This window comes from Oncorhynchus mykiss, chromosome 13 (genome assembly GCF_057628025.1).
Source record: "Oncorhynchus mykiss isolate SJ-2025 chromosome 13, ASM5762802v1, whole genome shotgun sequence".
Classification (NCBI taxonomy): domain Eukaryota; kingdom Metazoa; phylum Chordata; class Actinopteri; order Salmoniformes; family Salmonidae; genus Oncorhynchus; species Oncorhynchus mykiss.
The window spans coordinates 9,774,448-9,800,853 of record NC_143034.1 but is presented as its reverse complement, the minus strand read 5'-3'; the positions used below and the strand labels follow the sequence as shown (position 1 = coordinate 9,800,853).

General features: G+C 47.1%; 2 protein-coding genes across 9 annotated transcripts; both read left to right on the top strand.

Annotated features, from left to right (window-relative positions):
- Positions 1-52: 52 nt before the first annotated feature.
- pin1 (peptidylprolyl cis/trans isomerase, NIMA-interacting 1) lies at positions 53-12,844 on the top strand. Of its 8 annotated transcripts, none has more exons than XM_036948472.2 (5): positions 53-477; positions 1,895-1,957; positions 5,902-6,036; positions 10,330-10,440; positions 11,563-12,844. In XM_036948472.2, the coding sequence occupies exons 1-5, from the start codon at positions 414-416 to the stop codon at positions 11,670-11,672; spliced, it is 483 nt and encodes a 160-aa protein (XP_036804367.1). In that variant the 5' UTR covers positions 53-413; the 3' UTR covers positions 11,673-12,844. The 8 variants fall into 8 exon arrangements, with proteins under 8 accessions (XP_036804367.1, XP_090051223.1, XP_036804372.1 ...); XM_090195097.1 differs by lacking the exon at positions 11,563-12,844 and adding an exon at positions 11,127-11,375 and having other exon boundaries at positions 66-477; XM_090195096.1 differs by lacking the exon at positions 11,563-12,844 and adding an exon at positions 11,127-11,374 and having other exon boundaries at positions 266-481; positions 1,899-1,957.
- A 7,235-nt stretch (positions 12,845-20,079) lies between these two features.
- Positions 20,080-21,595, top strand: LOC110514544 (endogenous retrovirus group PABLB member 1 Env polyprotein-like). The gene has a single exon (XM_036948775.2). The coding sequence runs from the start codon at positions 20,174-20,176 to the stop codon at positions 21,506-21,508; it is 1,335 nt and encodes a 444-aa protein (XP_036804670.2). The 5' UTR covers positions 20,080-20,173; the 3' UTR covers positions 21,509-21,595.
- The last annotated feature ends 4,811 nt before the right edge of the window (positions 21,596-26,406 follow it).

Here is a 26,406-nt window from a genome sequence, read left to right as displayed (position 1 = left end):
GTGACATGTCAAGAGAAGGCGGGCACTGCCATATTCAGCTATGCCGTAAATCAACCAGAAGTGCTGCGAATAGTTGCAATGAAATAACAAATGCGGTCACATCAGTCTATAAGGGCATTTTTTTAAACTGTAGATCAGTGGAATAAACAGCTGAAATGATATCAACATACCATTCGATTAAATCCAATGTAGTTTATCATGAGAAATACATGTCTAATGCAACAACAACAAAACACATGTAAAAGCAACCCTTCTAGAAAAGTGAAGAATATTCTAAACATGTCTCTTTGACACCTGGCGGATGGAAGGTGCAACAACAGAATCAGCAGCAGACGTTTCCTTACAGCCGCATTCTACGAGCCACCAGAGGCAAAGAGGAGTGACTTGCACAGTTTTGAAAGCAAGCAGGGAAAATGGCAGACGCCGAGGACGAGAAGCTACCGTCCGGGTGGGAAAAGCGGATGAGCCGCAGTTCCAGTAGGTTGAGAGCGATAATTAGCTATATCATCCGAGCAATTTGTCGCTGGTGCACAAACCACTTGCATGGCAAAGTACCGACCGAACGAACCCAAATGCTAGCGTTAGCGGCTTAGCTAAATTACTTAGCTAGTTAGGTTGGTTGTAATCTTGTTGCATCGTTAGGTGGTGACGCATGTTTATTTGTGAATTGTGTCTGATGGTTATTCGTTTGACTAGTGCGTGTATCAAAAGCTATCATCTGGTGTTGTTTAGTTAGCCAGTCATTACCCTCACGACTAACCCAGGAAGCTAGCCTAACTAGCAGCGGCGCATGCATGTTTTGACAACTGTTCAACGTACTATGCATTGGACAGTAACTTATTTCATAATCAAAACAATTCTTAGGGATATATGTATTGGAAGATATACTGTTGTATGGGGTGTCGTCATTTTGAGTTGGTCAGTTTATTCATTTAATGTCCATTCATTCATTTCACGCCAGCTCGCGAGGTAGCAGAAAATAACAAGGCCCATAACAATGACGTCATTTTGTCCCGCGCCTTGGGACCATTCCGACACCTGTGTTAGGATGGCGGGTTTCTGCCCAGTGAGCAGAAGTTAAATATGGATTTTCTCAACGCCTTCTTCAGCATAATATCATTAAAAGTTGCTGAAGACGACCAACTGAGATTAGTTCTGTCCATTCCATGACTAAAGCAAAATGCTTTTCTGTGTAGGTTCACGCTTTTATCTGTGTAGGTTCACGCTTTTATCTGTGTAGGTTCATGCTTTTATTTGTGTAGATGAATGCTTTTATCTGTGTAGGGTTCATGCTTTTATCTGTGTAGATTCATGCTTTTATCTGTGTAGATTCATGCTTTTATCTGTGTAGATTAATGCACATGAAGGAAAGGAAGCTTCGGTAGACTTCAGTTGTAGCATCGGCTCCCTCTTTCTCATCCCCCAAACCAACACCTCTCCTCTCTCTTCCCTCCCTCCCCATCCTTTCTCTCCCTCTCCATCCTTTCTCTCCCTCTCCATCCTTTCTCTCCCTCTCCATCCTTTCTCTCCCTCTCCATCCTTTCTCTCCCTCTCCATCCTTTCTCTCCCTCTCCATCCTTTCTCTCCCTCCCCATCCTTTCTCTCTCTCCCCATCCTTTCTCTCTCCCCATCCTTTCTCTCTCCCCATCCTTTCTCTCCCTCCCCATCCTTTCTCTCCATTCCCTCCCTCCCCATCCTTTCTCTCTCTCCCCATCCTTTCTCTCTCCCCATCCTTTCTCTCCCTCCCCATCCTTTCTCTCCATTCCCTCCCTCCCCATCCTCTCTCTCCCCCGTCCCCTTTCTCTCCCTCCCCTCTCCCCTGTCCTCTCTCCCTCCCTTCTCCCCCACCAACCTCTTCCTCCCCCATCCTCTTTCTCCCTCCTCCCTTTCCTAGGTAGAGTGTACTACTTTAACCACATCACCAATGCCAGCCAGTGGGAGCGTCCGGTGGGGTCAGGTAGGTCGCCCAGCAGCTAAGGGGATGGACCTGTAGCTGACAGGTCACGGTTAGAATCCCTGGTGGGGCACTGTAAAATTAAACTGGGGGGGGGGGGGTGCTGGCCCTTAACCCAACAACATGCTGGCCCTTAACCCCACAGCATGCTGGCCCTTAACCCCACAGCATGCTGGCCCTTAACCCCACAGCATGCTGGCCCTTAACCCCACAGCATGCTGGCCCTTAACCCCACAGCATGCTGGCCCTTAACCCCACAGCATGCTGGCCCTTAACCCCACAGCATGCTGGCCCTTAACCCAACAACATGTTGGCTCTTAACCCAACAACATGCTGGCCCTTAACCCAACAACATGCTGGCCCTTAACCCAACAACATGCTGGCCCTTAACCCAACAACATGCTGGCCCTTAACCCAACAACATGCTGGCCCTTAACCCAACAACATGCTGGCCCTTAACCCAACAACATACTGGCCCTTAACCCAACAACATACTGGCCCTTAACCCAACAGCATGCTGGCCCTTAACCCAACAGCATGCTGGCCCTTAACCCAACAACATACTGGCTCTCTCCATCCAGGGGCGCTGCACTATGGTTTGACCCTGTGCTCCTCTACTGTGTGTGAAGTGTGCTGCTCCTCTCTACTGTGTGTGAAGTGTGCTGCTCCTCTACTGTGTGAAGTGTGCTGCTCCTCTGCTGTGTGTGAAGTGTGCTGCTCCTCTACTGTGTGTGAAGTGTGCTGCTCCTCTCTACTGTGTGTGAAGTGTGCTGCTCCTCTGCTGTGTGTGAAGTGTGCCTCTCCTCTGCTGTGTGTGAAGTGTGCTGCTCCTCTCTACTGTGTGTGAAGTGTGCTGCTCCTCTCTACTGTGTGTGAAGTGTGCTGCTCCTCTCTACTGTGTGTGAAGTGTGCTGCTCCTCTCTACTGTGTGTGAAGTGTGCTGCTCCTCTCTACTGTGTGAAGTGTGCTGCTCCTCTCTACTGTGTGTGAAGTGTGCTGCTCCTCTCTACTGTGTGTGAAGTGTGCTGCTCCTCTCTACTGTGTGTGAAGTGTGCTGCTCCTCTACTGTGTGTGAAGTGTGCCTCTCCTCTACTGTGTGTGAAGTGTGCCTCTCCTCTACTGTGTGAAGTGTGCCTCTCCTCTACTGTGTGAAGTGTGCTGCTCCTCTCTACTGTGTGTGAAGTGTGCCTCTCTACTGTGTGAAGTGTGCTGCTCCTCTCTACTGTGTGTGAAGTGTGCCTCTCCTCTACTGTGTGAAGTGTGCTGCTCCTCTCTACTGTGTGTGAAGTGTGCTGCTCCTCTCTACTGTGTGTGAAGTGTGCCTCTCCTCTACTGTGTGAAGTGTGCTGCTGTTTGGGGGGGATGAGAAGAAGACTGTTTGTTGTAGCATCATATGAACAATTAAGTTGTATTGTAGGTGAAGGGAGGGGACAATAAAGTGTTTTTGTATTGTAGGTGAAGGGGAGGGGACAATAAAGTGTTTTTGTATTGTAGGTGAAGGGAGGGGACAATAAAGTGTTTTTGTATTGTAGGTGAAGGGAGGGGACAATAAAGTGTTTTTGTATTGTAGGTGAAGGGGAGGGGACAAAGTGTTTTTGTATTGTAGGTGAAGGGAGGGGACAAAGTGTTTTTGTATTGTAGGTGAAGGGGAGGGGACAATAAAGTGTTTTTGTATTGTAGGTGAAGTGGGGGGGACAATACATTTGTGTTGTAGGTGAAGTGGGGGGGACAATAAAGTGTTTTTGTATTGTAGGTGAAGTGGGGGGGACAATACATTTGTGTTGTAGGTGAAGGGAGGGGACAATAAAGTGTTTTTGTATTGTAGGTGAAGGGGAGGGGACAATAAAGTGTTTTTGTATTATAGGTGAAGGGGAGGGGACAATAAAGTGTTTTTGTATTGTAGGTGAAGTGGGGGGGACAATACATTTGTGTTGTAGGTGAAGGGAGGGGACAATAAAGTGTTTTTGTATTGTAGGTGAAGGGGAGGGGACAATAAAGTGTTTTTGTATTGTAGGTGAAGGGGAGGGGACAATAAAGTGTTTTTGTATTATAGGTGAAGGGGAGGGGACAATAAAGTGTTTTTGTATTGTAGGTGAAGTGGGGGGGACAATACATTTGTGTTGTTGTCGAAGTGGGGGGGACAATACATTTGTATTGTAGGTGAAGGGAGGGGACAATACATTTGTATTGTAGGTGAAGGGAGGGGACAATACATTTGTATTGTAGGTGAAGGGAGGGGACAATACATTTGTATTGTAGGTGAAGGGAGGGGACAATACATTTGTATTGTAGGTGAAGGGAGGGGACAATACATTTGTATTGTAGGTGAAGGGAGGGGACAATACATTTGTATTGTAGGTGAAGGGAGGGGACAATACATTTGTATTGTAGGTGAAGGGGAGGGGACAATACATTTGTATTGTAGGTGAAGTGGGGGGGACAATACATTTGTGTTGTAGGTGAAGTGGGGGGGACAATACATTTGTATTGTAGGTGAAGGGGAGGGGACAATACATTTGTGTTGTAGGTGAAGTGGGGGGGACAATACATTTGTATTGTAGGTGAAGTGGGGGGGACAATACATTTGTGTTGTAGGTGAAGTGGGGGGGACAATAAAGTGTTTTTGTATTGTTGGTGAAGGGGGGGGACAATACATTTGTGTTGTAGGTGAAGTGGGGGGGACAATAAAGTGTTTTTGTATTGTAGGTGAAGGGGGGGGACAATACATTTGTGTTGTAGGTGAAGTGGGGGGGACAATACATTTGTATTGTAGGTGAAGGGGAGGGGACAATACATTTGTATTGTAGGTGAAGTGGGGGGGACAATACATTTGTGTTGTAGGTGAAGTGGAGGGGACAATACATTTGTGTTGTTGGTGAAGTGGGGGGGACAATACATTTGTGTTGTAGGTGAAGTGGGGGGGACAATACATTTGTGTTGTAGGTGAAGTGGGGGGGACAATAAAGTGTTTTTGTATTGTAGGTGAAGGGGGGGGACAATACATTTGTGTTGTAGGTGAAGTGGGGGGGACAATAAAGTGTTTTTGTATTGTTGGTGAAGTGGGGGGGACAATACATTTGTATTGTAGGTGAAGTGGGGGGGACAATACATTTGTGTTGTAGGTGAAGTGGGGGGGACAATACATTTGTATTGTAGGTGAAGTGGGGGGGACAATACATTTGTATTGTAGGTGAAGTGGGGGGGACAATACATTTGTATTGTAGGTGAAGTGGGGGGGACAATACATTTGTATTGTAGGTGAAGGGGAGGGGACAATACATTTGTATTGTAGGTGAAGTGGGGGGGACAATACATTTGTGTTGTAGGTGAAGTGGGGGGGACAATACATTTGTGTTGTAGGTGAAGTGGGGGGGACAATACATTTGTGTTGTAGGTGAAGTGGGGGGGACAATACATTTGTGTTGTAGGTGAAGTGGGGGGGACAATACATTTGTGTTGTTGGTGAAGTGGGGGGGACAATACATTTGTGTTGTTGGTGAAGTGGGGGGGACAATACATTTGTATTGTAGGTGAAGTGGGGGGGACAATACATTTGTATTGTAGGTGAAGTGGGGGGGACAATACATTTGTATTGTAGGTGAAGTGGGGGGGACAATACATTTGTATTGTAGGTGAAGGGGAGGGGACAATACATTTGTATTGTAGGTGAAGTGGGGGGGACAATACATTTGTATTGTAGGTGAAGTGGGGGGGACAATACATTTGTATTGTAGGTGAAGTGGGGGGGGACAATACATTTGTATTGTAGGTGAAGTGGGGGGGACAATACATTTGTATTGTAGGTGAAGTGGGGGGGACAATACATTTGTGTTGTAGGTGAAGGGAGGGGACAATACATTTGTATTGAACGCTGATTGGAGGGGACAATAAAGTTGTATTGAATTGTAGGTGATGGGAGGGGACAATAAAGTTGTATTGAATTGTAGGTGATGGGAGTGGCGAGCCAGACAAGGTGCGTTGTTCCCACCTCCTGGTGAAGCACAGCCAATCGCGTCGCCCGTCCTCCTGGAGGGAGGAGAACATCACGCGCTCCAAAGAGGAGGCCCTCGACCTCATACAAAGTGAGTAGTTGGGGGAAAGAGTTGGTGTGACAACATTTGATCTAATGTTTGACCGTCTCTGGGTGTGTTGAGATAGATGGTGAGAGACAGTTTGATAAACTACGTGCATGTCAAGTCAGATGTTATTGGTCACATACACACGGTTAGCAGATGTTATTGGTCACGGTTAGCAGATGTTATTGGTCACATACACATGGTTAGCAGATGTTATTGGTCACATACACATGGTTAGCAGATGTTACTGGTCACACAGTTAGCAGATGTTATTGGTCACATACACACGGTTAGCAGATGTTATTGGTCACGGTTAGCAGATGTTATTGGTCATATACACATGGTTAGCAGATGTTATTGGTCACATACACATGGTTAGCAGATGTTATTGGTCACATACACATGGTTAGTAGATGTTATTGGTTACATACACATGGTTAGTAGATGTTATTGGTCACATACACATGGTTAGCAGATGTTATTGGTCACATACACATGGTTAGTAGATGTTATTGGTCACATACACATGGTTAGCAGATGTTATTGGTCACATACACATGGTTTGTAGATGTTATTGGTTACATACACATGGTTAGCAGATGTTATTGGTCACATACACATGGTTCGCAGATGTTATTGGTCACATGGTTAGCAGATGTTATTGGTCACATGGTTAGCAGATGTTATTGGTCACATGGTTCGCAGATGTTATTGGTCACATGGTTAGCAGATGTTATTGGTCACATGGTTAGCAGATGTTACTGGTCACATGGTTAGCAGATGTTACTGGTCACACGGTTAGCAGATGTTACTGGTCACACGGTTAGCAGATGTTACTGGTCTCACGGTTAGCAGATGTTACTGGTCTCACGGTTAGCAGATGTTACTGGTCTCACGGTTAGCAGATGTTATTGGTCACACGGTTAGCAGATGTTACTGGTCACACGGTTAGCAGATGTTACTGGTCACACGGTTAGCAGATGTTACTGGTCACACGGTTAGCAGATGTTACTGGTCACACGGTTAGCAGATGTTACTGGTCACACGGTTAGCAGATGTTACTGGTCACACGGTTAGCAGATGTTACTGGTCACACGGTTAGCAGATGTTACTGGTCACACGGTTAGCAGATGTTACTGGTCACACGGTTAGCAGATGTTATTGTGAGTGTAGTGAAATGCTTGTGCTTCTAGTTCCGAATGCAGTAATATCTAACAAGTAATCTAACAATTCCACAACAACGGCCTAATACACACACATCTAAGTAAAGGGATGGAATAAGAATATACACATATAACATGTTGTTGCACTGTGTGTTATTACCATGTTGTTGTTGCACTGTGTGTTATTACCATGTTGTTGTTGCACTGTGTGTTATTACCATGTTGCACTGTGTGTTATTACCATGTTGTTGTTGCACTGTGTGTTATTACCATGTTGTTGTTGCACTGTGTGTTATTACCATGTTGTTGTTGCACTGTGTGTTATTACCATGTTGTTGTTGCACTGTGTGTTATTACCATGTTGTTGTTGCACTGTGTGTTATTACCATGTTGTTGTTGCACTGTGTTATTACCATGTTGTTGTTGCACTGTGTGTTATTACCATGTTGTTGTTGCACTGTGTGTTATTACCATGTTGTTGTTGCACTGTGTGTTATTACCATGTTGTTGCACTGTGTGTTATTACCATGTTGTTGTTGCACTGTGTGTTATTACCATGTTGTTGTTGCACTGTGTGTTATTACCATGTTGTTGTTGCACTGTGTGTTATTACCATGTTGCACTGTGTGTTATTACCATGTTGTTGTTGCACTGTGTGTTATTACCATGTTGCACTGTGTGTTATTACCATGTTGTTGTTGCACTGTGTGTTATTACCATGTTGCACTGTGTGTTATTACCATGTTGTTGTTGCACTGTGTGTTATTACCATGTTGCACTGTGTGTTATTACCATGTTGTTGTTGCACTGTGTGTTATTACCATGTTGTTGTTGCACTGTGTGTTATTACCATGTTGTTGTTGCACTGTGTGTTATTACCATGTTGTTGTTGCACTGTGTGTTATTACCATGTTGTTGTTGCACTGTGTGTTGTTACCATGTTGTTGTTGCACTGTGTGTTATTACCATGTTGCACTGTGTGTTGTTACCATGTTGTTGTTGCACTGTGTGTTATTACCATGTTGTTGTTGCACTGTGTGTTATTACCATGTTGCAATGTGTGTTATTACCATGTTGTTGTTGCACTGTGTGTTATTACCATGTTGTTGTTGCACTGTGTGTTATTACCATGTTGCACTGTGTGTTATTACCATGTTGTTGTTGCACTGTGTGTTATTACCATGTTGTTGTTGCACTGTGTGTTATTACCATGTTGTTGTTGCACTGTGTGTTGTTACCATGTTGTTGTTGCACTGTGTGTTATTACCATGTTGTTGTTGCACTGTGTGTTATTACCATGTTGTTGCACTGTGTGTTATTACCATGTTGTTGTTGCACTGTGTGTTATTACCATGTTGTTGTTGCACTGTGTGTTGTTACCATGTTGTTGTTGCACTGTGTGTTGTTACCATGTTGTTGTTGCACTGTGTGTTATTACCATGTTGCACTGTGTGTTATTACCATGTTGTTGTTGCACTGTGTGTTATTACCATGTTGTTGTTGCACTGTGTGTTATTACCATGTTGTTGTTGCACTGTGTGTTGTTACCATGTTGTTGTTGCACTGTGTGTTATTACCATGTTGTTGTTGCACTGTGTGTTATTACCATGTTGTTGTTGCACTGTGTGTTATTACCATGTTGTTGTTGCACTGTGTGTTATTACCATGTTGTTGTTGCACTGTGTGTTATTACCATGTTGTTGTTGCACTGTGTGTTATTACCATGTTGCACTGTGTGTTATTACCATGTTGTTGCACTGTGTGTTGTTACCATGTTGTTGTTGCACTGTGTGTTATTACCATGTTGCACTGTGTGTTATTACCATGTTGTTGCACTGTGTGTTGTTACCATGTTGTTGTTGCACTGTGTGTTATTACCATGTTGCACTGTGTGTTATTACCATGTTGTTGCACTGTGTGTTGTTACCATGTTGTTGTTGCACTGTGTGTTATTACCATGTTGTTGCACTGTGTGTTATTACCATGTTGTTGCACTGTGTGTGTTACCATGTTGCACTGTGTGTTGTTACCATGTTGCTGCACTGTGTGTTGTTACCATGTTGCTGCACTGTGTGTTGTTACCATGTTGTTGCACTGTGTGTTGTTACCATGTTGTTGCACTGTGTGTTGTTACCATGTTGTTGCACTGTGTGTTGTTACCATGTTGTTGCACTGTGTGTTGTTACCATGTTGTTGCACTGTGTGTTGTTACCATGTTGTTGCACTGTGTGTTGTTACCATGTTGTTGCACTGTGTGTTGTTACCATGTTGTTGCACTGTGTGTTGTTACCATGTTGCACTGTGTGTTGTTACCATGTTGCACTGTGTGTTGTTACCATGTTGCACTGTGTGTTGTTACCATGTTGTTGTTGCACTGTGTGTTGTTACCATGTTGTTGTTGCACTGTGTGTTGTTACCATGTTGCACTGTGTGTTGTTACCATGTTGTTGTTGCACTGTGTGTTGTTACCATGTTGCACTGTGTGTTGTTACCATGTTGTTGCACTGTGTGTTGTTACCATGTTGCACTGTGTGTTGTTACCATGTTGTTGTTGCACTGTGTGTTGTTACCATGTTGTTGTTGCACTGTGTGTTGTTACCATGTTGCACTGTGTGTTGTTACCATGTTGTTGTTGCACTGTGTGTTGTTACCATGTTGTTGTTGCACTGTGTGTTGTTACCATGTTGTTGTTGCACTGTGTGTTGTTACCATGTTGTTGTTGCACTGTGTGTTGTTAGCATGTTGTTGCACTGTGTGTTGTTACCATGTTGTTGCACTGTGTGTTGTTACCATGTTGTTGCACTGTGTGTTGTTACCATGTTGTTGCACTGTGTGTTATTACCATGTTGTTGCACTGTGTGTTATTACCATGTTGCACTGTGTGTTATTAGCATGTTGTTGCACTGTGTGTTATTAGCATGTTGTTGCACTGTGTGTTATTAGCATGTTGTTGCACTGTGTGTGTGTGTTAGCATGTTGCAGTTTGTGTGTTTAACATGTTGGTGTGTGTGTGTGTGTTATATAACATGGTGTGTGTGTGTGTTAACATGTTGTAGTGTTACATATCATGGTGTGTTAACATGTTGTAGTGTGTGTGTGTGTTACATAACATGGTGTGTGTGTTAACATGTTGCAGAGTACATAGAGCAGATGCAGTCAGGAGAGGAGGAGTTTGAGGCTTTGGCCTCTCAGTTCAGTGACTGCAGCTCCGCACGCAACGGAGGAGACCTGGGACTGTTCGGCAGAGGTAACACACACACACACACACACACACACACACACACACACACACACACACACACGGTCAAATGGAAAATATACTATCCACTCTCTCACACACACACACACACACACACACAAGCATCACAGACAAGCATCACAGACAGGCACAAAGTCCTGTTTTCGTTGTGAGAGAGGTGTGTGTTTCAGGTCAGATGCTGTTTGAGGACCTGTCCTTCGCTCTGAAGGTGGGAGACATTAGTTGTGATAGAGGTGTGTGTGTGTGTGTGTGTTTCAGGTCAGAAGCTGTTTGAGGACCTGTCCTTCGCTCTGAAGGTGGGAGACATTAGTTGTGATAGAGGTGTGTGTGTGTTTCAGGTCAGAAGCTGTTTGAGGACCTGTCCTTCGCTCTGAAGGTGGGAGACATTAGTTGTGATAGAGGTGTGTGTGTGTTTCAGGTCAGAAGCTGTTTGAGGACATGTCCTTCGCTCTGAAGGTGGGAGACATTAGTTGTGATAGAGGTGTGTGTGTGTGTGTGTGTTTCAGGTCAGAAGCTGTTTGAGGACCTGTCCTTCGCTCTGAAGGTGGGAGACATTAGTTGTGATAGAGGTGTGTGTGTGTGTGTGTTTCAGGTCAGAAGCTGTTTGAGGACCTGTCCTTCGCTCTGAAGGTGGGAGACATTAGTTGTGATAGAGGTGTGTGTGTGTGTTTCAGGTCAGATGCAGAAGCCGTTTGAGGATGCGTCCTTCGCTCTGAAGGTGGGAGACATTAGTTGTGATAGAGGTGTGTGTGTGTGTGTGTTTCAGGTCAGAAGCTGTTTGAGGACCTGTCCTTCGCTCTGAAGGTGGGAGACATTAGTTGTGATAGAGGTGTGTGTGTGTGTGTTTCAGGTCAGAAGCTGTTTGAGGACCTGTCCTTCGCTCTGAAGGTGGGAGACATTAGTTGTGATAGAGGTGTGTGTGTGTGTTTTTCAGGTCAGAAGCTGTTTGAGGACCTGTCCTTCGCTCTGAAGGTGGGAGACATTAGTTGTGATAGAGGTGTGTGTGTGTGTGTTTCAGGTCAGATGCAGAAGCCGTTTGAGGATGCGTCCTTCGCTCTGAAGGTGGGAGACATTAGTTGTGATAGAGGTGTGTGTGTGTGTGTGTTTCAGGTCAGATGCAGAAGCCGTTTGAGGATGCGTCCTTCGCTCTGAAGGTGGGAGACATGAGTGGTCCGGTGTTCACCGATTCTGGAGTTCACGTCATCCTTCGCACGGGATAGAGACAAGGCTCTGATACCCCCATCACCCCCCCGAATTTCCTCATCACCCCCCATTACCCCCGAATACCCCCATTACCCCCTGAATACCCCCATCACCCCCTGAATACCCCCGAATACCCCCTATACCCCCCGAATACCCCCAATACCCCCTGAATACCCCCATCACCCCCTGAATACTCCCTGAATACCCCGTCACCCCCTGAATACTCCCTGAATACCCCGTCACCCCCTGAACACCCCATCACCCCCTGAATACCCCCACCACCCCCTGAATACCCCCATCACCCCCTGAATACCCCCATCACCCCCTGAATACTCCCTGAATACCCCGTCACCCCCTGAATACTCCCTGAATACCCCGTCACCCCCTGAACACCCCATCACCCCCTGAATACCCCCACCACCCCCTGAATACCCCCATCACCCCCTGAATACCCCCATCACCCCCTGAATACCCCCATCACCCCCTGAATACCCCATCACCCCTGAATACCGCCTGAACACCCCCTCCACCCCTGAAAGCCCCCTCCTATCTCCCACCCCCCTCTTGTCCTCCCTACTACCCTTAGAAGCCATCCCTTCCACGTCAAATACCCCCCCCCCCCCCTCCACCGTTCTGTTCTATATGCAACTTTACACTGACACCTTCAACACCCCTTATCCCCATTACCTTGGCTACATCGTTGTGTGTGTGTGAAAATAAGAGACCTGTGAGGTAGTGATTGACTGACTGAGCGAATGAGTGTGTGTCTGTGTGTTCACATGGACCATTACCCCCTCCACCCCCTACTTTATAGTGGCCCCTCTCTGTTTGCCAAGGCATTATTCTCTCTCAATGATAACATGTCAGATGGTTAGTGGTAGACCAGTGTCCCATACTCTCTCATAGGAGACCGACACGTAGAAGGCTGACTCATGGGATTATTTAAATGGCTACCAACATCCCTTAGGTGGTAAAATAGTCAGGGCACAGTCCATTGTCTGCCATGTTTGTAGTCCCCCCCCCCCCCCCCCCCCCATTCCATTTACTGCTTCACTGTATCTCCTATGTTCCAGGGAACTACAATACCCAGTATGCATGTGGGGAAGTGTTTTTGTAAGCTTGAATCTGCCAAGAGGCACTTCATATGATCTGTTCATCTCCCACCATTAAAGGACTCTTATTTTGTAAACCTGTCTCTGGACTTTTATTTTGTTGGGTGTCTGTCTGACGCTGCTACTGTGTGTTCAGTTCAATAAACGTTGCATGACAGTTTGTGTTAAACGACCCATTTCCCCTAAACACTGATCACCGTCCTTTTAATGGCTTTTCAGATACAGTATGTTTGCTGCATTTGTGTTAGTGTGGTGAGGTTCGATCTGATTAATATGGGTGGTGAGGTGTGACCTGATCAATATGGGGGGTGAGGTGTGACCTGACCAATATGGGGGTGAGATGTGACCTGATCAATATGGGGGTGAGGTGTGACCTGATCAATATGGGGGTGAGATGTGACCTGATCAATATGGGGGTGAGGTGTGACCTGATCAATATGGGGGTGAGATGTGACCTGACCAATATGGGGGTGAGGTGTGACCTGACCAATATGGGGGGTGAGGTGTGACCTGATCAATATGGGGGGTGAGGTGTGACCTGATCAATATGGGGGGTGAGGTGTGACCTGATCAATATGGGGGGTGAGGTGTGACCTGATCAATATGGGGGGTGAGGTGTGACCTGATCAATATGGGGGTGAGGTGTGACCTGACCAATATGGGGGTGAGATGTGACCTGATCAATATGGGGGTGAGATGTGACCTGATCAATATGGGGGTGAGGTGTGACCTGATCGATATGGGGGTGAGGTGTGACCTGACCAATATGGGGGTGAGGTGTGACCTGATTTAATATGATCAATATGGGGGTGAGATGTGACCTGATCAATATGGGGGTGAGGTGTGACCTGATCAATATGGGGGTGAGATGTGACCTGATCAATATGGGGGTGAGGTGTGACCTGATCAATATGGGGGTGAGATGTGACCTGATCAATATGGGGGTGAGATGTGACCTGACCAATATGGGGGGTGAGGTGTGACCTGATTTAATATGATCAATATGGGGGGTGAGGTGTGCCATGCGGCAGCAGAGAGAGCAGTCTATGACCAGGGTGTCACGACTTCCGCCGAAGTCAGATCCTCTCTTGTTTGGGCGACGTTCGGCGGTCGACATCACCGGTTTTCTAGCCGTCGCCACTCCACCTTTCATTTTTCCACGTCTTTTTTTTTGTCCATTTGTCTTGTCTTGTTTTCCTACACACCTGGTTTCAATTCCCTCAGTATTAGACATATATATAACCCTCTGTTCCCCCCATGTCTGTGTGAGGAATTGTTTGTTGTTTTGTGTGTGCACGCTAGACTGGTTTGCGCTGGGTTATGTCAAACCCATATTGTGTTAAGGGTTCTTAGTGCCGTGTGTTTTGTTCGCCTAAATAAAAGGCTCCTTTGGCTACCCAACTTCTGCTCTCCTGCGTCTGACTCCCTTACAGCCAGTTACGCATACCTAACAGAATTCCACACCCCACCATGGAGTCAGCAGGAGCAGGTACCCCGGTTACAGGAGTCAAGGAGTGTGTCAGAGAACACGAGGCGATGCTACAACATCTCGGCGTCGCGATGGCCCGCGTCGTCCAGACCACGGACCGCTGGGAGAGACCGAGAGTCCCTCCAGAGCCTCCACTAGCACAACAGGGGTTACCACTACTCGTCCCTCCTGTACCCGGTCCCAGTGGGATGCTTCTCGCCCTTCCCAGGGAGTATGATGGGACGGCGGCACGGTGCCAAGGTTTCCTGCTACAGCTGGACCTACACCTGGGCACCGTTTACTCGGCTCCCTCGGGAAGGGAGAGGGTGTCCTCCCTCGTCTCGTGCCTCTCGGGGAGAGCTCTGGACTGGGCAAACACTATGGGGAGAAGGGGACGCTGTGTTGGACGACTTCGAGGAGTTCACCCACCCGAGGGTAGAGCGGCGGGTGAATGTCTCTTCCACCTGAGGCAGGGGACGAGGAGCGCCCAGGAGATGGAATAAACCTTGCTGTTTGAGATAGCAAGACCATCGTGATTCGAGAATCGATTCACGTTTCAATGGAGTTTACCTCTGAACATAGCAGAAGTCTGCTTTCGCAAGACCAGGTGAACGATGTAGCAACCAGAACAGCGGGGAATTGTACACGATCAGTCGACATTATCTCTCTCTCCATCTGTCTCTCCTTTTCCCTCTCAGGTTGAGAGTGTGTCTGTGGGTTTGTTTAACTTGGTTGGGTTGTTGTTGATCTTTATCCAGAGCAGGGAGCCTTTACACAATCTCCATCATCTGTCTGTCCATGATATCCCTCCACCCCGTTGTGTTGTTGTGTTTCTCAGTTCAGTGACTCTGCACGCAATGGGGGAGACGTGGGACTGTTCAGCACAGGTAACACATGAACACAGGCGAACACACACACACAAACATACTGTACTTCTGGCACTTGGAACATGATATCAACGTGTGTGTGTGTCCCTGTGTGTCCCTGTGTGTGTGTCCCTGTTTGTGTGTGTGTTCCTTTTTGCGTTTGTGTGTCCCTGTTTGTGTTTGTGTGTGTCTGTGTGTGTGTAGGTGTGTGTCCATGTGTGTGTGTGGGTGTGTGTCCCTGTGTATGTCCCTGTGTGTGTGTGTGTGACCACTTTTTTATTGTGTGTGTGTTTGAAGGACAGGGTTGATGGTTGCTGGAGCAGGGTTCTCGTTGAGGTCAGTATTACCCAGGGCTTCCAACTGGAGCAGGGTTCTCGTTGAGGTCAGTATTACCCAGGGCTTCCAACTGGAGCAGGGTTCTCGTTGAGGTCAGTATTACCCAGGGCTTCCAACTGGAGCAGGGTTCTCGTTGAGGTCAGAATTACCCAGGGCTTCCAACTGGACCAGAGTTCTCATTGAGGTCAGTATTACCCAGGGCTTCCAACTGGAGCAGAGGTCTAAGACACTGCATCTCAGTGATGGATGTGTCACTACAGACAACCTGGATCAAATCCAGACTGTATCACAACCCGCTGTGATTAGGAGTTCCATTGTCTAGTTAAATAAAGGTTAAATAAATACCCTTTGAATTCACTATAATAGATTAGGTAAAAGTTTAGCCAAAACCATGTAGATACCAACTGATCCGCATTGCCGCCCATATAAATGTGCCTAAATTTAGGCTAATGTGCATTTTACACCATGTTCTGGTAAAAAAAATCAGATTACAGTATAATGCTTCTATGAATGCCATCCCCAAAACAATTTAATGTCATCATTAACAAACAACTTCCGACACCCATTTCTAACTCAGTAGCTATGTCACCAGCTTATACCCCCCCCCCCCAAAAAAATGTACACCAGAAAATGACAACTTCTAAATATTACGCAGCGAAAACAGCTGAATAAACATCACACTATAGTAACCTCATTATAGGCCCATTAGATAAATATTTAATTTAAAAACAATTAGATTAGATCATTACATAAATTATCACGGATTTGGCGGATCAGCTTCTTTGAATGGGTGACAGTGACTGGGTCCTTGTGCTACACCCTGTGGGGTTCCATTGATCTGTTGCCGTAGCTACACTGTATGTATCTCTAGCAATGAACACCACAGTCAAACTTTGACTTTCTTCCTCATGTACACAGGGTTTTGTTGTTGCTTTTCTGTGTAACAGGAAGAAGCTCATTGAGCAGTTGAGTTCCATGATAGCTACAGCCCACACACACACACACACACACACACACACAGGTACAGACATGTAACACAGTCAGCTATTCTGTATAAAAGACAATCCCTGGCTGTAGAGAGAAGCAGACAGACAAAGAGGAGGGAGAGACAGACTTCATCACTGACTCCAGATCTGAGGACAAACTCATCTGAAGAACCACTCACACCAATGTAAAGAGGTGAGTGGATTTACAACTGTGAAAGAACCAGACCTGTAGACTGTCTGCTCCTAATTAATACCTGACATGGCAACATGTAGATCCAGAGGAAACTTTGTCAGATTTGCAACTTTGCAGATGTTTTAAAAAATTTCTATTTTTTTATAATATCATAATTGTGTAATTCAATTCTACTAACCAAACAAAGGTTTGAGTTGTCACTAGCCTACTAACAGAACGCCGTTTTGTCAGTTTCAATTGTTGAGAGAAAGGTGAACACTATTTCATCTCCCAATTTTCTTTTGAGGATTTTGGTAAGTGTGTGTGTGTGTGTGTGTGTGTGTGTGTGTGTGTTTGTGTGTGTGTGTGAGAGAGAGTGCATATGTGCTCGTCTCAGAGATTGTTTGACACAAGTATTTATTTTGATAACTATTTTATATTTTTTTAGTCTCAAAAGACCTTAAATCTTAGTCACATTTGAGTAATTTCATCCCTCATTAGTTTTAGTTATTATCAGTTGACGAAAACTCTGGAGAGTCTAGTTGAATCACATACATTTTGTTTAACCTTTTACTTTTACTTACTACATCATGTGCACACTTACAGTGCCTTGCGAAAGTATTCGGCCCCCTTGAACTTTGCGACCTTTTGCCACATTTCAGGCTTCAAACATAAAGATATAAAACTGTATTTTTTTGTGAAGAATCAACAACAAGTGGGACACAATCATGAAGTGGAACGACATTTATTGGATATTTCAAACTTTTTTAACAAATCAAAAACTGAAAAATTGGGCGTGCAAAATTATTCAGCCCCCTTAAGTTAATACTTTGTAGCGCCACCTTTTGCTGCGATTACAGCTGTAAGTCGCTTGGGGTATGTCTCTATCAGTTTTGCACATCGAGAGACTGAAATTTTTTCCCATTCCTCCTTGCAAAACAGCTCGAGCTCAGTGATGTTGGATGGAGAGCATTTGTGAACAGCAGTTTTCAGTTCTTTCCACAGATTCTCGATTGGATTCAGGTCTGGACTTTGACTTGGCCATTCTAACACCTGGATATGTTTATTTTTGAACCATTCCATTGTAGATTTTGCTTTATGTTTTGGATCATTGTCTTGTTGGAAGACAAATCTCCGTCCCAGTCTCAGGTCTTTTGCAGACTCCATCAGGTTTTCTTCCAGAATGGTCCTGTATTTGGCTCCATCCATCTTTCCATCAATTTTAACCATCTTCCCTGTCCCTGCTGAAGAAAAGCAGGCCCAAACCATGATGCTGCCACCACCATGTTTGACAGTGGGGATGGTGTGTTCAGCTGTGTTGCTTTTACGCCAAACATAATGTTTTGCATTGTTGCCAAAAAGTTCAATTTTGGTTTCATCTGACCAGAGCACCTTCTTCCACATGTTTGGTGTGTCTCCCAGGTGGCTTGTGGCAAACTTTAAACAACACTTTTTATGGATATCTTTAAGAAATGGCTTTCTTCTTGCCACTCTTCCATAAAGGCCAGATTTGTGCAATATACGACTGATTGTTGTCCTATGGACAGAGTCTCCCACCTCAGCTGTAGATCTCTGCAGTTCATCCAGAGTGATCATGGGCCTCTTGGCTGCATCTCTGATCAGTCTTCTCCTTGTATGAGCTGAAAGTTTAGAGGGACGGCCAGGTCTTGGTAGATTTGCAGTGGTCTGATACTCCTTCCATATCAATATTATCCCTTGCACAGTGCTCCTTGGGATGTTTAAAGCTTGGGAAATATTTTTGTATCCAAATCCGGCTTTAAACTTCTTCACAACAGTATATCGGACCTGCCTGGTGTGTTCCTTGTTCTTCATGATGCTCTCTGCGCTTTTGACGGACCTCTGAGACTATCACAGTGCAGGTGCATTTATACGGAGACTTGATTACACACAGGTGGATTGTATTTATCATCATTAGTCATTTAGGTCAACATTGGATCATTCAGAGATCCTCACTGAACTTCTGGAGAGAGTTTGCTGCACTGAAAGTAAAGGGGCTGAATAATTTTGCACGCCCAATTTTTCAGTTTTTGATTTGTTAAAAAAGTTTGAAATATCCAATAAATGTCGTTCCACTTCATGATTGTGTCCCACTTGTTGTTGATTCTTCACAAAAAAATACAGTTTTATATCTTTATGTTTGAAGCCTGAAATGTGGCAAAAGGTCGCAAAGTTCAAGGGGGCCGAATACTTTCGCAAGGCACTGTAGATAGCCTTGTCCTACTAGGCCTACTATCGCCTCGTATACCATAGCTGGCAACATTGTAACCAATGGCAAGCCATTATTAACCATACAGGAAGTGTGGTGGGAAATGTTGTTGTCTGAAGAGAAAGCCATGCATTGTACATCTTGTGCTTGTTCTCTCTCACTCTATTGTGGTTTGTGCAGGTGACTGTGATCTCCTCAGACCAATTGGCAGAACAGCCCAGTTCTGGCATCACAAACAGGATGATTGATTCTGCACATCCTATGGGAAGGCGTGAGGGAATTTCTCATCTGATGAAAAGACGACTAGGACCCGCCCAGACCATAGGAGACATATCATAAGTGAACAATAGAGGAACACATCTACTGACTTTTCAGTAAGTTAATTTAAATACATTTTTATTTTAAAAAATTATAAAAAAAATAAAAACAATAAAACTAAACCTTAAAAATGAAGTAAATGAAAAGATACCATAGTCTTAGAGAGAAGGCTAAAGACGTGGGAAGGAATAGCCCCGTTGTCTATAGGCATTGATGTGTAGTGTCTACGTGGTCTGAGAGACACTGGTAAATAGTAAATAGCCCCGTTGTCTATAGGCATTGATGTGCAGTGTCTACGTGGTCTGAGAGACACTGGTAAATAGTAAATAGCCCCGTTGTCTATAGGCATTGATGTGTAGTGTCTACGTGGTCTGAGAGACACTGGTAAATAGTAAATAGCCCCGTTGTCTATAGGCATTGACGTGTAGTGTCTACGTGGTCTGAGGGACACTGGTAAATAGTAAATAGCGCAAGGTGTTATTATATATGCATAGGAGGTAGCTGCAAGAGAACCGTTGAAGATACAGACGGAGTAATACTGGGTGTGTTTGGGCACTAAGTGAATGTGGATGTGTGAGTATGGAAATTACATGTTAACCCTTCAATGCTTCTCCCTAAAGCAGATGCCGGTGAAGACCATGACTGTGACCTAGCCATTGCCGTTGACTGTAGCCCTAGGTTGGACTTGAGAGACACCCCGTTAGACTAATGACTAATACACCTTTTCCCCCAGAACAGGTTGTCCCTGCAAGGAACGGAGGAAGACATGGTAGAGAATTGTGTCCCCCCTTAACAGTGTTCTTAGGACTCGTTTCCCACGGGTGAAGGCGTCTTTGCCGAACCTAGCAGGTGGAGCCGAACACTGTTTGAACCCAGGTGATTCCGTGGTGGTCAAAGACTTCAGGAGAAAGAGTTGGAACGACCCCCGTCGATATCAAGTTCTTCAAGACCACCCCCACTACGGTGAAGGTTGCTGAGAGAGATAGCTGGATCCACGCGTCGCACTGCAGACGAGTTCCTGATCCAGGAGAAGATGAGGCCTCGCCAGTCCCGGCGGTGCCGTGTGACCCTCCTCTGCTTTAGCACAGGAATGCTAATAGGAACAGTAGGCTGTCTTCTTGTAGGAAACCCGACAGAGGGTCAAATGAGTCCTGAGCCAAAGGGGCAAACACAGGGCTGGAGTAGTGGCCCAGAAGTAGATGGTCACCGTAGAAGGAGAGCCCTGCTGGGCCCTCACAACCATGAGGACAATTTGTTCTTATCTAGAGCACAAATGGTTGCCAACCTGACATCCAAAGGAAAGGACTGTTGGGTGTGTGGGTTGAGTCCGGTGAAGGTAGGGGCAGGCTTCCCCCTTGTAGGAGTCCCGATAGGGGTGAACTTTACTATAGCATTGGCAGGAAAAATACCTTTTTACACTATGACCAACAATGTTAAGGTATATAATCAACCCAATATATTCGGTTATGTGAGACCTGATTATGTTTCACTCCCACCCATTTCAGTGGCTGAGGTGACGACTGCCCCTTGGTGTATTAGGGGATATGGAGATCACTATTTGGGGGAATTTAAATGTGATTGTACAATGAATATTAATGGATCAAATGCTTGCAATTTAAAGGTGATACAGGAGAATGGTCAGGTTGATAAGGAACCGTTTACAATTTGGTTTGACAAACATAGAACAACTCTGAGAGGAGCCCCTAATGGCACCTACTGGTTGTGTGGTAAGATGGCTTACTATAGCCTTCCCCTGAACTGGGGAGGTACTTGTACTGTTGGGTTTGTGGTGACAGCAATGAGAACCGTTCCAAACAATGACCAGAATCTGAAGGCTCTCTTTAGAGACTACAAACCTCCTGGGATGAGGAGAGATAGGAGGTCTCTGGCTGACGTCACTCACACTCAGGCACCTGCCTCCAGGTTCTTTGACGGGTTTTTCCCTGGGTATGGAGTTGCAGGTGCCCAAGACCAAATTCGTGATATCTCTAGACACGTAGAGAAAATTGGCAATGCTACTCGAAATGCCCTGAAACAATTGAATGGGGAACTAAAAGAATTGGCTGAAATGACTCTTCAGAACAGAGAGGCTCTTGGCTATCTTTTGGCAGCTCAAGGGGGCACTTGTGCAATCATCGGCGATGAATGTTGTACTTTTGTCCCAGGTCGCTCTTCTAATGTGACTGATCTTGCCCAATACATTGCCACTGTTGCTAAAAATAATTCCCCACAACTAGAGCGGACGCTTGCAACTTGGTTGGAATCCCTGTTGGGAAGTTGGGGATCTCATATTGACCAATGGGCTGCAGCGTGTGTTTTTTGCTTAGTCTGCATAATTGTATTATTAGCATGCTGTAAGGCTATCTAACATGCTGTAAGGCTATCTTACATGCTGTAAGGCTATCTAACATGCTGTAAGGCTATCTAACATGCTGTAAGGCTATCTAACATGCTGTAAGGCTATCTAACATGCTGTAAGGCTATCTAACAGGCTGTAAGGCTATCTAACATGCTGTAAGGCTATCTAACATGCTGTAAGGCTATCTTACATGCTGTAAGGCTATCTAACATGCTGTAAGGCTATCTAACATGCTGTAAGGCTATCTAACATGCTGTAAGGCTATCTAACATGCTGTAAGGCTATCTAACATGCTGTGAGGCTATCTAACATGCTGTAAGGCTATCTAACAGGCTGTAAGGCTATCTAACATGCTGTAAGGCTATCTAACATGCTGTAAGGCTATGTAACATGCTGTAAGGCTATCTAACATGCTGTAAGGCTATCTAACATGCTGTAAGGCTATCTAACATGCTGTGAGGCTATCTAACAGGCTGTAAGGCTATCTAACATGCTGTAAGGCTATCTAACAGGCTGTAAGGCTATCTTACATGCTGTAAGGCTATCTAACAGTCTGTAAGGCTATCTTACATGCTGTAAGGCTATCTAACAGGCTGTAAGGCTATCTAACAGTCTGTAAGGCTATCTTACATGCTGTAAGGCTATCTAACAGGCTGTAAGGCTATCTAACAGGCTGTAAGGCTATCTTACATGCTGTAAGGCTATCTTACATGCTGTAAGGCTATCTAACAGGCTGTAAGGCTATCTAACATGCTGTAAGGCTATCTTACATGCTGTAAGGCTATCTAACACCCTGTAAGGCTATCTTACAAGGCTGTAAGGCTATCTAACATGCTGTAAGGCTATCTTACATGCTGTAAGGCTATCTAACAGGCTGTAAGGCTATCTTACATGCTGTAAGGCTATCTAACATGCTGTAAGGCTATCTAACAGGCTGTAAGGCTATCTAACAGGCTGTAAGGCTATCTAACAGGCTGTAAGGCTATCTAACAGGCTGTAAGGCTATCTAACAGGCTGTAAGGCTATCTAACAGGCTGTAAGGCTATCTAACAGGCTGTAAGGCTATCTAACAGGCTGTAAGGCTATCTAACAGGCTGTAAGGCTATCTAACAGGCTGTAAGGCTATCTAACAGGCTGTAAGGCTATCTAACAGGCTGTAAAGCTATCTAACAGGCTGTAAGGCTATTTAACAGGCCGTAAGGCTATCTAACATGCTGTAAGGCTATCTAACAGGCTGTAAGAGTTAATCATATATATTAACACCATTGTGGTAAGAGCTATGGAAACAATGGTTAAACATCGATCAACAAATCCCTTGTGTGTGTATTTTTTGATAGATTGACTCTCGTTGATAAAAGTATAACCTTGACTGTAGCTTTATTACGATGATAGTATTTCCGTATAATGAACTTGTGTAATGAAGCACGTCTAACGTTGTCTCTGATTGGGAACCATACTTAGGTAGCTTTTCCCCACCTATATTTTGTTGGTAGTTATTTTCTGTTTAGTGGTTTCTGCACCTGACAGAACTGTTTGTTGTCGTTTGGCTCTTTGTTATTTTGTTTCAGTGTTCAGTTTAATAAATAATCATGAACACGTATCGCGCTTTGGTCCACTTCTTCACGCAACGACGAGCGTACAGAACTACCCACCACAAGCGGACCAAGCAGCGTGGTATGGAGGAGCAGAGGGTTCAGGACTCCTGGACACTGGACAGAAAGGGACCATGGAGACAGGCTGGGGAATATCACCGCCCAAAAGAGGAACTGGAGACAGGCTGGGGAGTATCACCGCCGGAAAGAGGAACTGGAGACAGGCTGGGGAGTATCGCCGCCTGAAAGAGGAACTGGAGACAGGCTGGGGAGTATCGCCGCCGGAAAGAGGAACTGGAGACAGGCTGGGGAGTATCACCGCCCGAAAGAGGAACTGGAGACAGGCTGGGGAGTATCGCCGCCAGAAAGAGGAACTGGAGACAGGCTGGGGAGTATCACCGCCCGAAAGAGGAACTGGAGACAGGCTGGGGAGTATCACCGCCTGAAAGAGGAACTGGAGACAGGCTGGGGAGTATCGCCGCCTGAAAGAGGAACTGGAGACAGGCTGGGGAGTATCGCCGCCGGAAAGAGGAACTGGAGACAGGCTGGGGAGTATCACCGCCCGAAAGAGGAACTGGAGACAGGCTGGGGAGTATCACCGCCTGAAAGAGGAACTGGAGACAGGCTGGGGAGTATCGCCGCCTGAAAGAGGAACTGGAGACAGGCTGGGGAGTATCGCCGCCGGAAAGAGGAACTGGAGACAGGCTGGGGAGTATCACCGCCCGAAAGAGGAACTGGAGACAGGCTGGGGAGTATCGCCGCCAGAAAGAGGAACTGGAGACAGGCTGGGGAGTATCGCCGCCTGAAAGAGGAACTGGAGGCAGCTAAAGCTGAGAGGCGGCAATACGAGGAGGAAAGTCAGTGAAGCAGGCAAGAGAGGCAGCCCATGGAGAGATTGGCGGAGTCAGGCTATAGACCTGAGCCAGCTCCCCGTGCTTACCGGAAGCAGTGTGGTACTGGTCAGGCACCGTGTTATGTGGTAAAGGGCACGGTGTCGCCAGCCCCCTGCAAGTGCCATGCGAGAGTGGGCATCCAGCCAGGGCGGATTGTGGCAGCTCAGCGCGCTTGGTCTTCGGTGCGCCGTTTTGGCCCAGGGTATCCTGCGCCGGCTCTGCGCACTGCCACCTCTCCACTTGGCTGAATGCCCACTTTAGCCCGGCACAGGCGGAGCGCAGGCATAGGACGAACTGAACAGTCCCAGCCCGTGCCGGGCTAAAGTGGGCATTGAGCCAAGTGGAGAGGTGGCAGTGGCAAGCACCAGATTTCCAGTCCCCCCCTACAGCCCGGTTCAACCTGTGCCTGCACTCTGGAGGGGCCGGGCTAAAGTGGGCATTCAGCCTGGAGGAGTGGTGCCAAGGTTGCGCACCAGAGCTCCAGTGCTCCCCCACAGCCCGGTTCAACCTGTGCCTGCACTCTGGAGGGGCCGGGCTAAAGTGGGCATTCAGCCTGGAGGAGTGGTGCCAAGGTTGCGCACCAGAGCTCCAGTGCTCCCCCACAGCCCGGTTCAACCTGTGCCTGCACTCTGGAGGGGCCGGGCTAAAGTGGGCATTCAGCCTGGAGGAGTGGTGCCAAGGTTGCGCACCAGAGCTCCAGTGCTCCCCCACAGCCCGGTTCAACCTGTGCCTGCACTCTGGAGGGGCCGGGCTAAAGTGGGCATTCAGCCTGGAGGAGTGGTGCCAAGGTTGCGCACCAGAGCTCCAGTGCTCCCCCACAGCCCGGTTCAACCTGTGCCTGCACTCTGGAGGGGCCGGGCTAAAGTGGGCATTCAGCCTGGAGGAGTGGTGCCAAGGTTGCGCACCAGAGCTCCAGTGCTCCCCCACAGCCCGGTTCAACCTGTGCCTGCACTCTGGAGGGGCCGGGCTAAAGTGGGCATTCAGCCTGGAGGAGTGGTGCCAAGGTTGCGCACCAGAGCTCCAGTGCTCCCCCACAGCCCGGTTCAACCTGTGCCTGCACTCTGGAGGGGCCGGGCTAAAGTGGGCATTCAGCCTGGAGGAGTGGTGCCAAGGTTGCGCACCAGAGCTCCAGTGCTCCCCCACAGCCCGGTTCAACCTGTGCCTGCACTCTGGAGGGGCCGGGCTAAAGTGGGCATTCAGCCTGGAGGAGTGGTGCCAAGGTTGCGCACCAGAGCTCCAGTGCTCCCCCACAGCCCGGTTCAACCTGTGCCTGCACTCTGGAGGGGCCGGGCTAAAGTGGGCATTCAGCCTGGAGGAGTGGTGCCAAGGTTGCGCACCAGAGCTCCAGTGCTCCCCCACAGCCCGGTTCAACCTGTGCCTGCACTCTGGAGGGGCCGGGCTAAAGTGGGCATTCAGCCTGGAGGAGTGGTGCCAAGGTTGCGCACCAGAGCTCCAGTGCTCCCCCACAGCCCGGTTCAACCTGTGCCTGCACTCTGGAGGGGCCGGGCTAAAGTGGGCATTCAGCCTGGAGGAGTGGTGCCAAGGTTGCGCACCAGAGCTCCAGTGCTCCCCCACAGCCCGGTTCAACCTGTGCCTACACTCTGGAGGGGCCGGGCTAAAGTGGGCATTCAGCCTGGAGGAGTGGTGCCAAGGTTGCGCACCAGAGCTCCAGTGCTCCCCCACAGCCCGGTTCATCCTGTGCCTCCTCTACGCACCAGGCCTCCTGTGGCAGCCCCGCGCACCAGGCTGTCTCTGCGTCTCCTCCCTCCAGCGACGCCCTCCAGTCCGGAGCCTGAACATAGAATGAGGTTGCCCAGTACGGGGCCCACAACGAGGGTGCCCCGTCCGGGGCCCACAACGAGTGTGCCCTGTCCGGGGCCCGCTACGAGGATACCCAGTCCGGGGTCGGCGGCGAGGGTCCCTACACTAGAGGCGCCACCAAAGTGGGCCAAGCCAGAGGTGGAGCGGGGTCTACGTCCTGCACCAGAACCACCACCGCAGAGAAATGCCCACCCAGACCCTCCCCTATAGGTTCAGGTTTTGAGGGGGGGGGGTACTGTCACGCCCTGACCTTAGAGAGCTTTTTTATGTCTCTATTTTGGTTTGGTCAGGGTGTGATTTGGGTGGGCATTCCCCCCCATGCGGACGCCTCAGAATGGTTGGGTAAGCTGTTTGAAGTGTTCATCCGATTGGATAAAAAAATAAAAAGATCCCCACTTCTGAAACCAAAGCAAATAAGACTTCTCTGGTTCAATGTGGGTAGTGAGACAGGATATCCACAACATACGACTCCTGTCAGTGTTTCCGCTGTCCTTCTCTGGTTCAATGTGGGTAGTGAGACAGGATATCCACAACATACGACTCCTGTCAGTGTTTCCGCTGCCCTTTCCATCATGTTTTCAAGGCCAAACCTCAAATATTT

Coding starts and splice junctions, on each gene's coding strand:
- pin1 (XM_090195097.1), top strand. CDS start 414: ATGGCAGACGCCGAGGACGAGAAGCTACCGTCCGGGTGGGAAAAGCGG. Junction 1,958..5,901: donor GGAGCGTCCGGTGGGGTCAG/GTAGGTCGCCCA, acceptor ATTGAATTGTAG/GTGATGGGAGTGGCGAGCCA. Junction 10,441..11,126: donor CCTGGGACTGTTCGGCAGAG/GTAACACACACA, acceptor TGTGTGTTTCAG/GTCAGATGCAGAAGCCGTTT.
- LOC110514544 (XM_036948775.2), top strand. CDS start 20,174: ATGAGGCCTCGCCAGTCCCGGCGGTGCCGTGTGACCCTCCTCTGCTTT.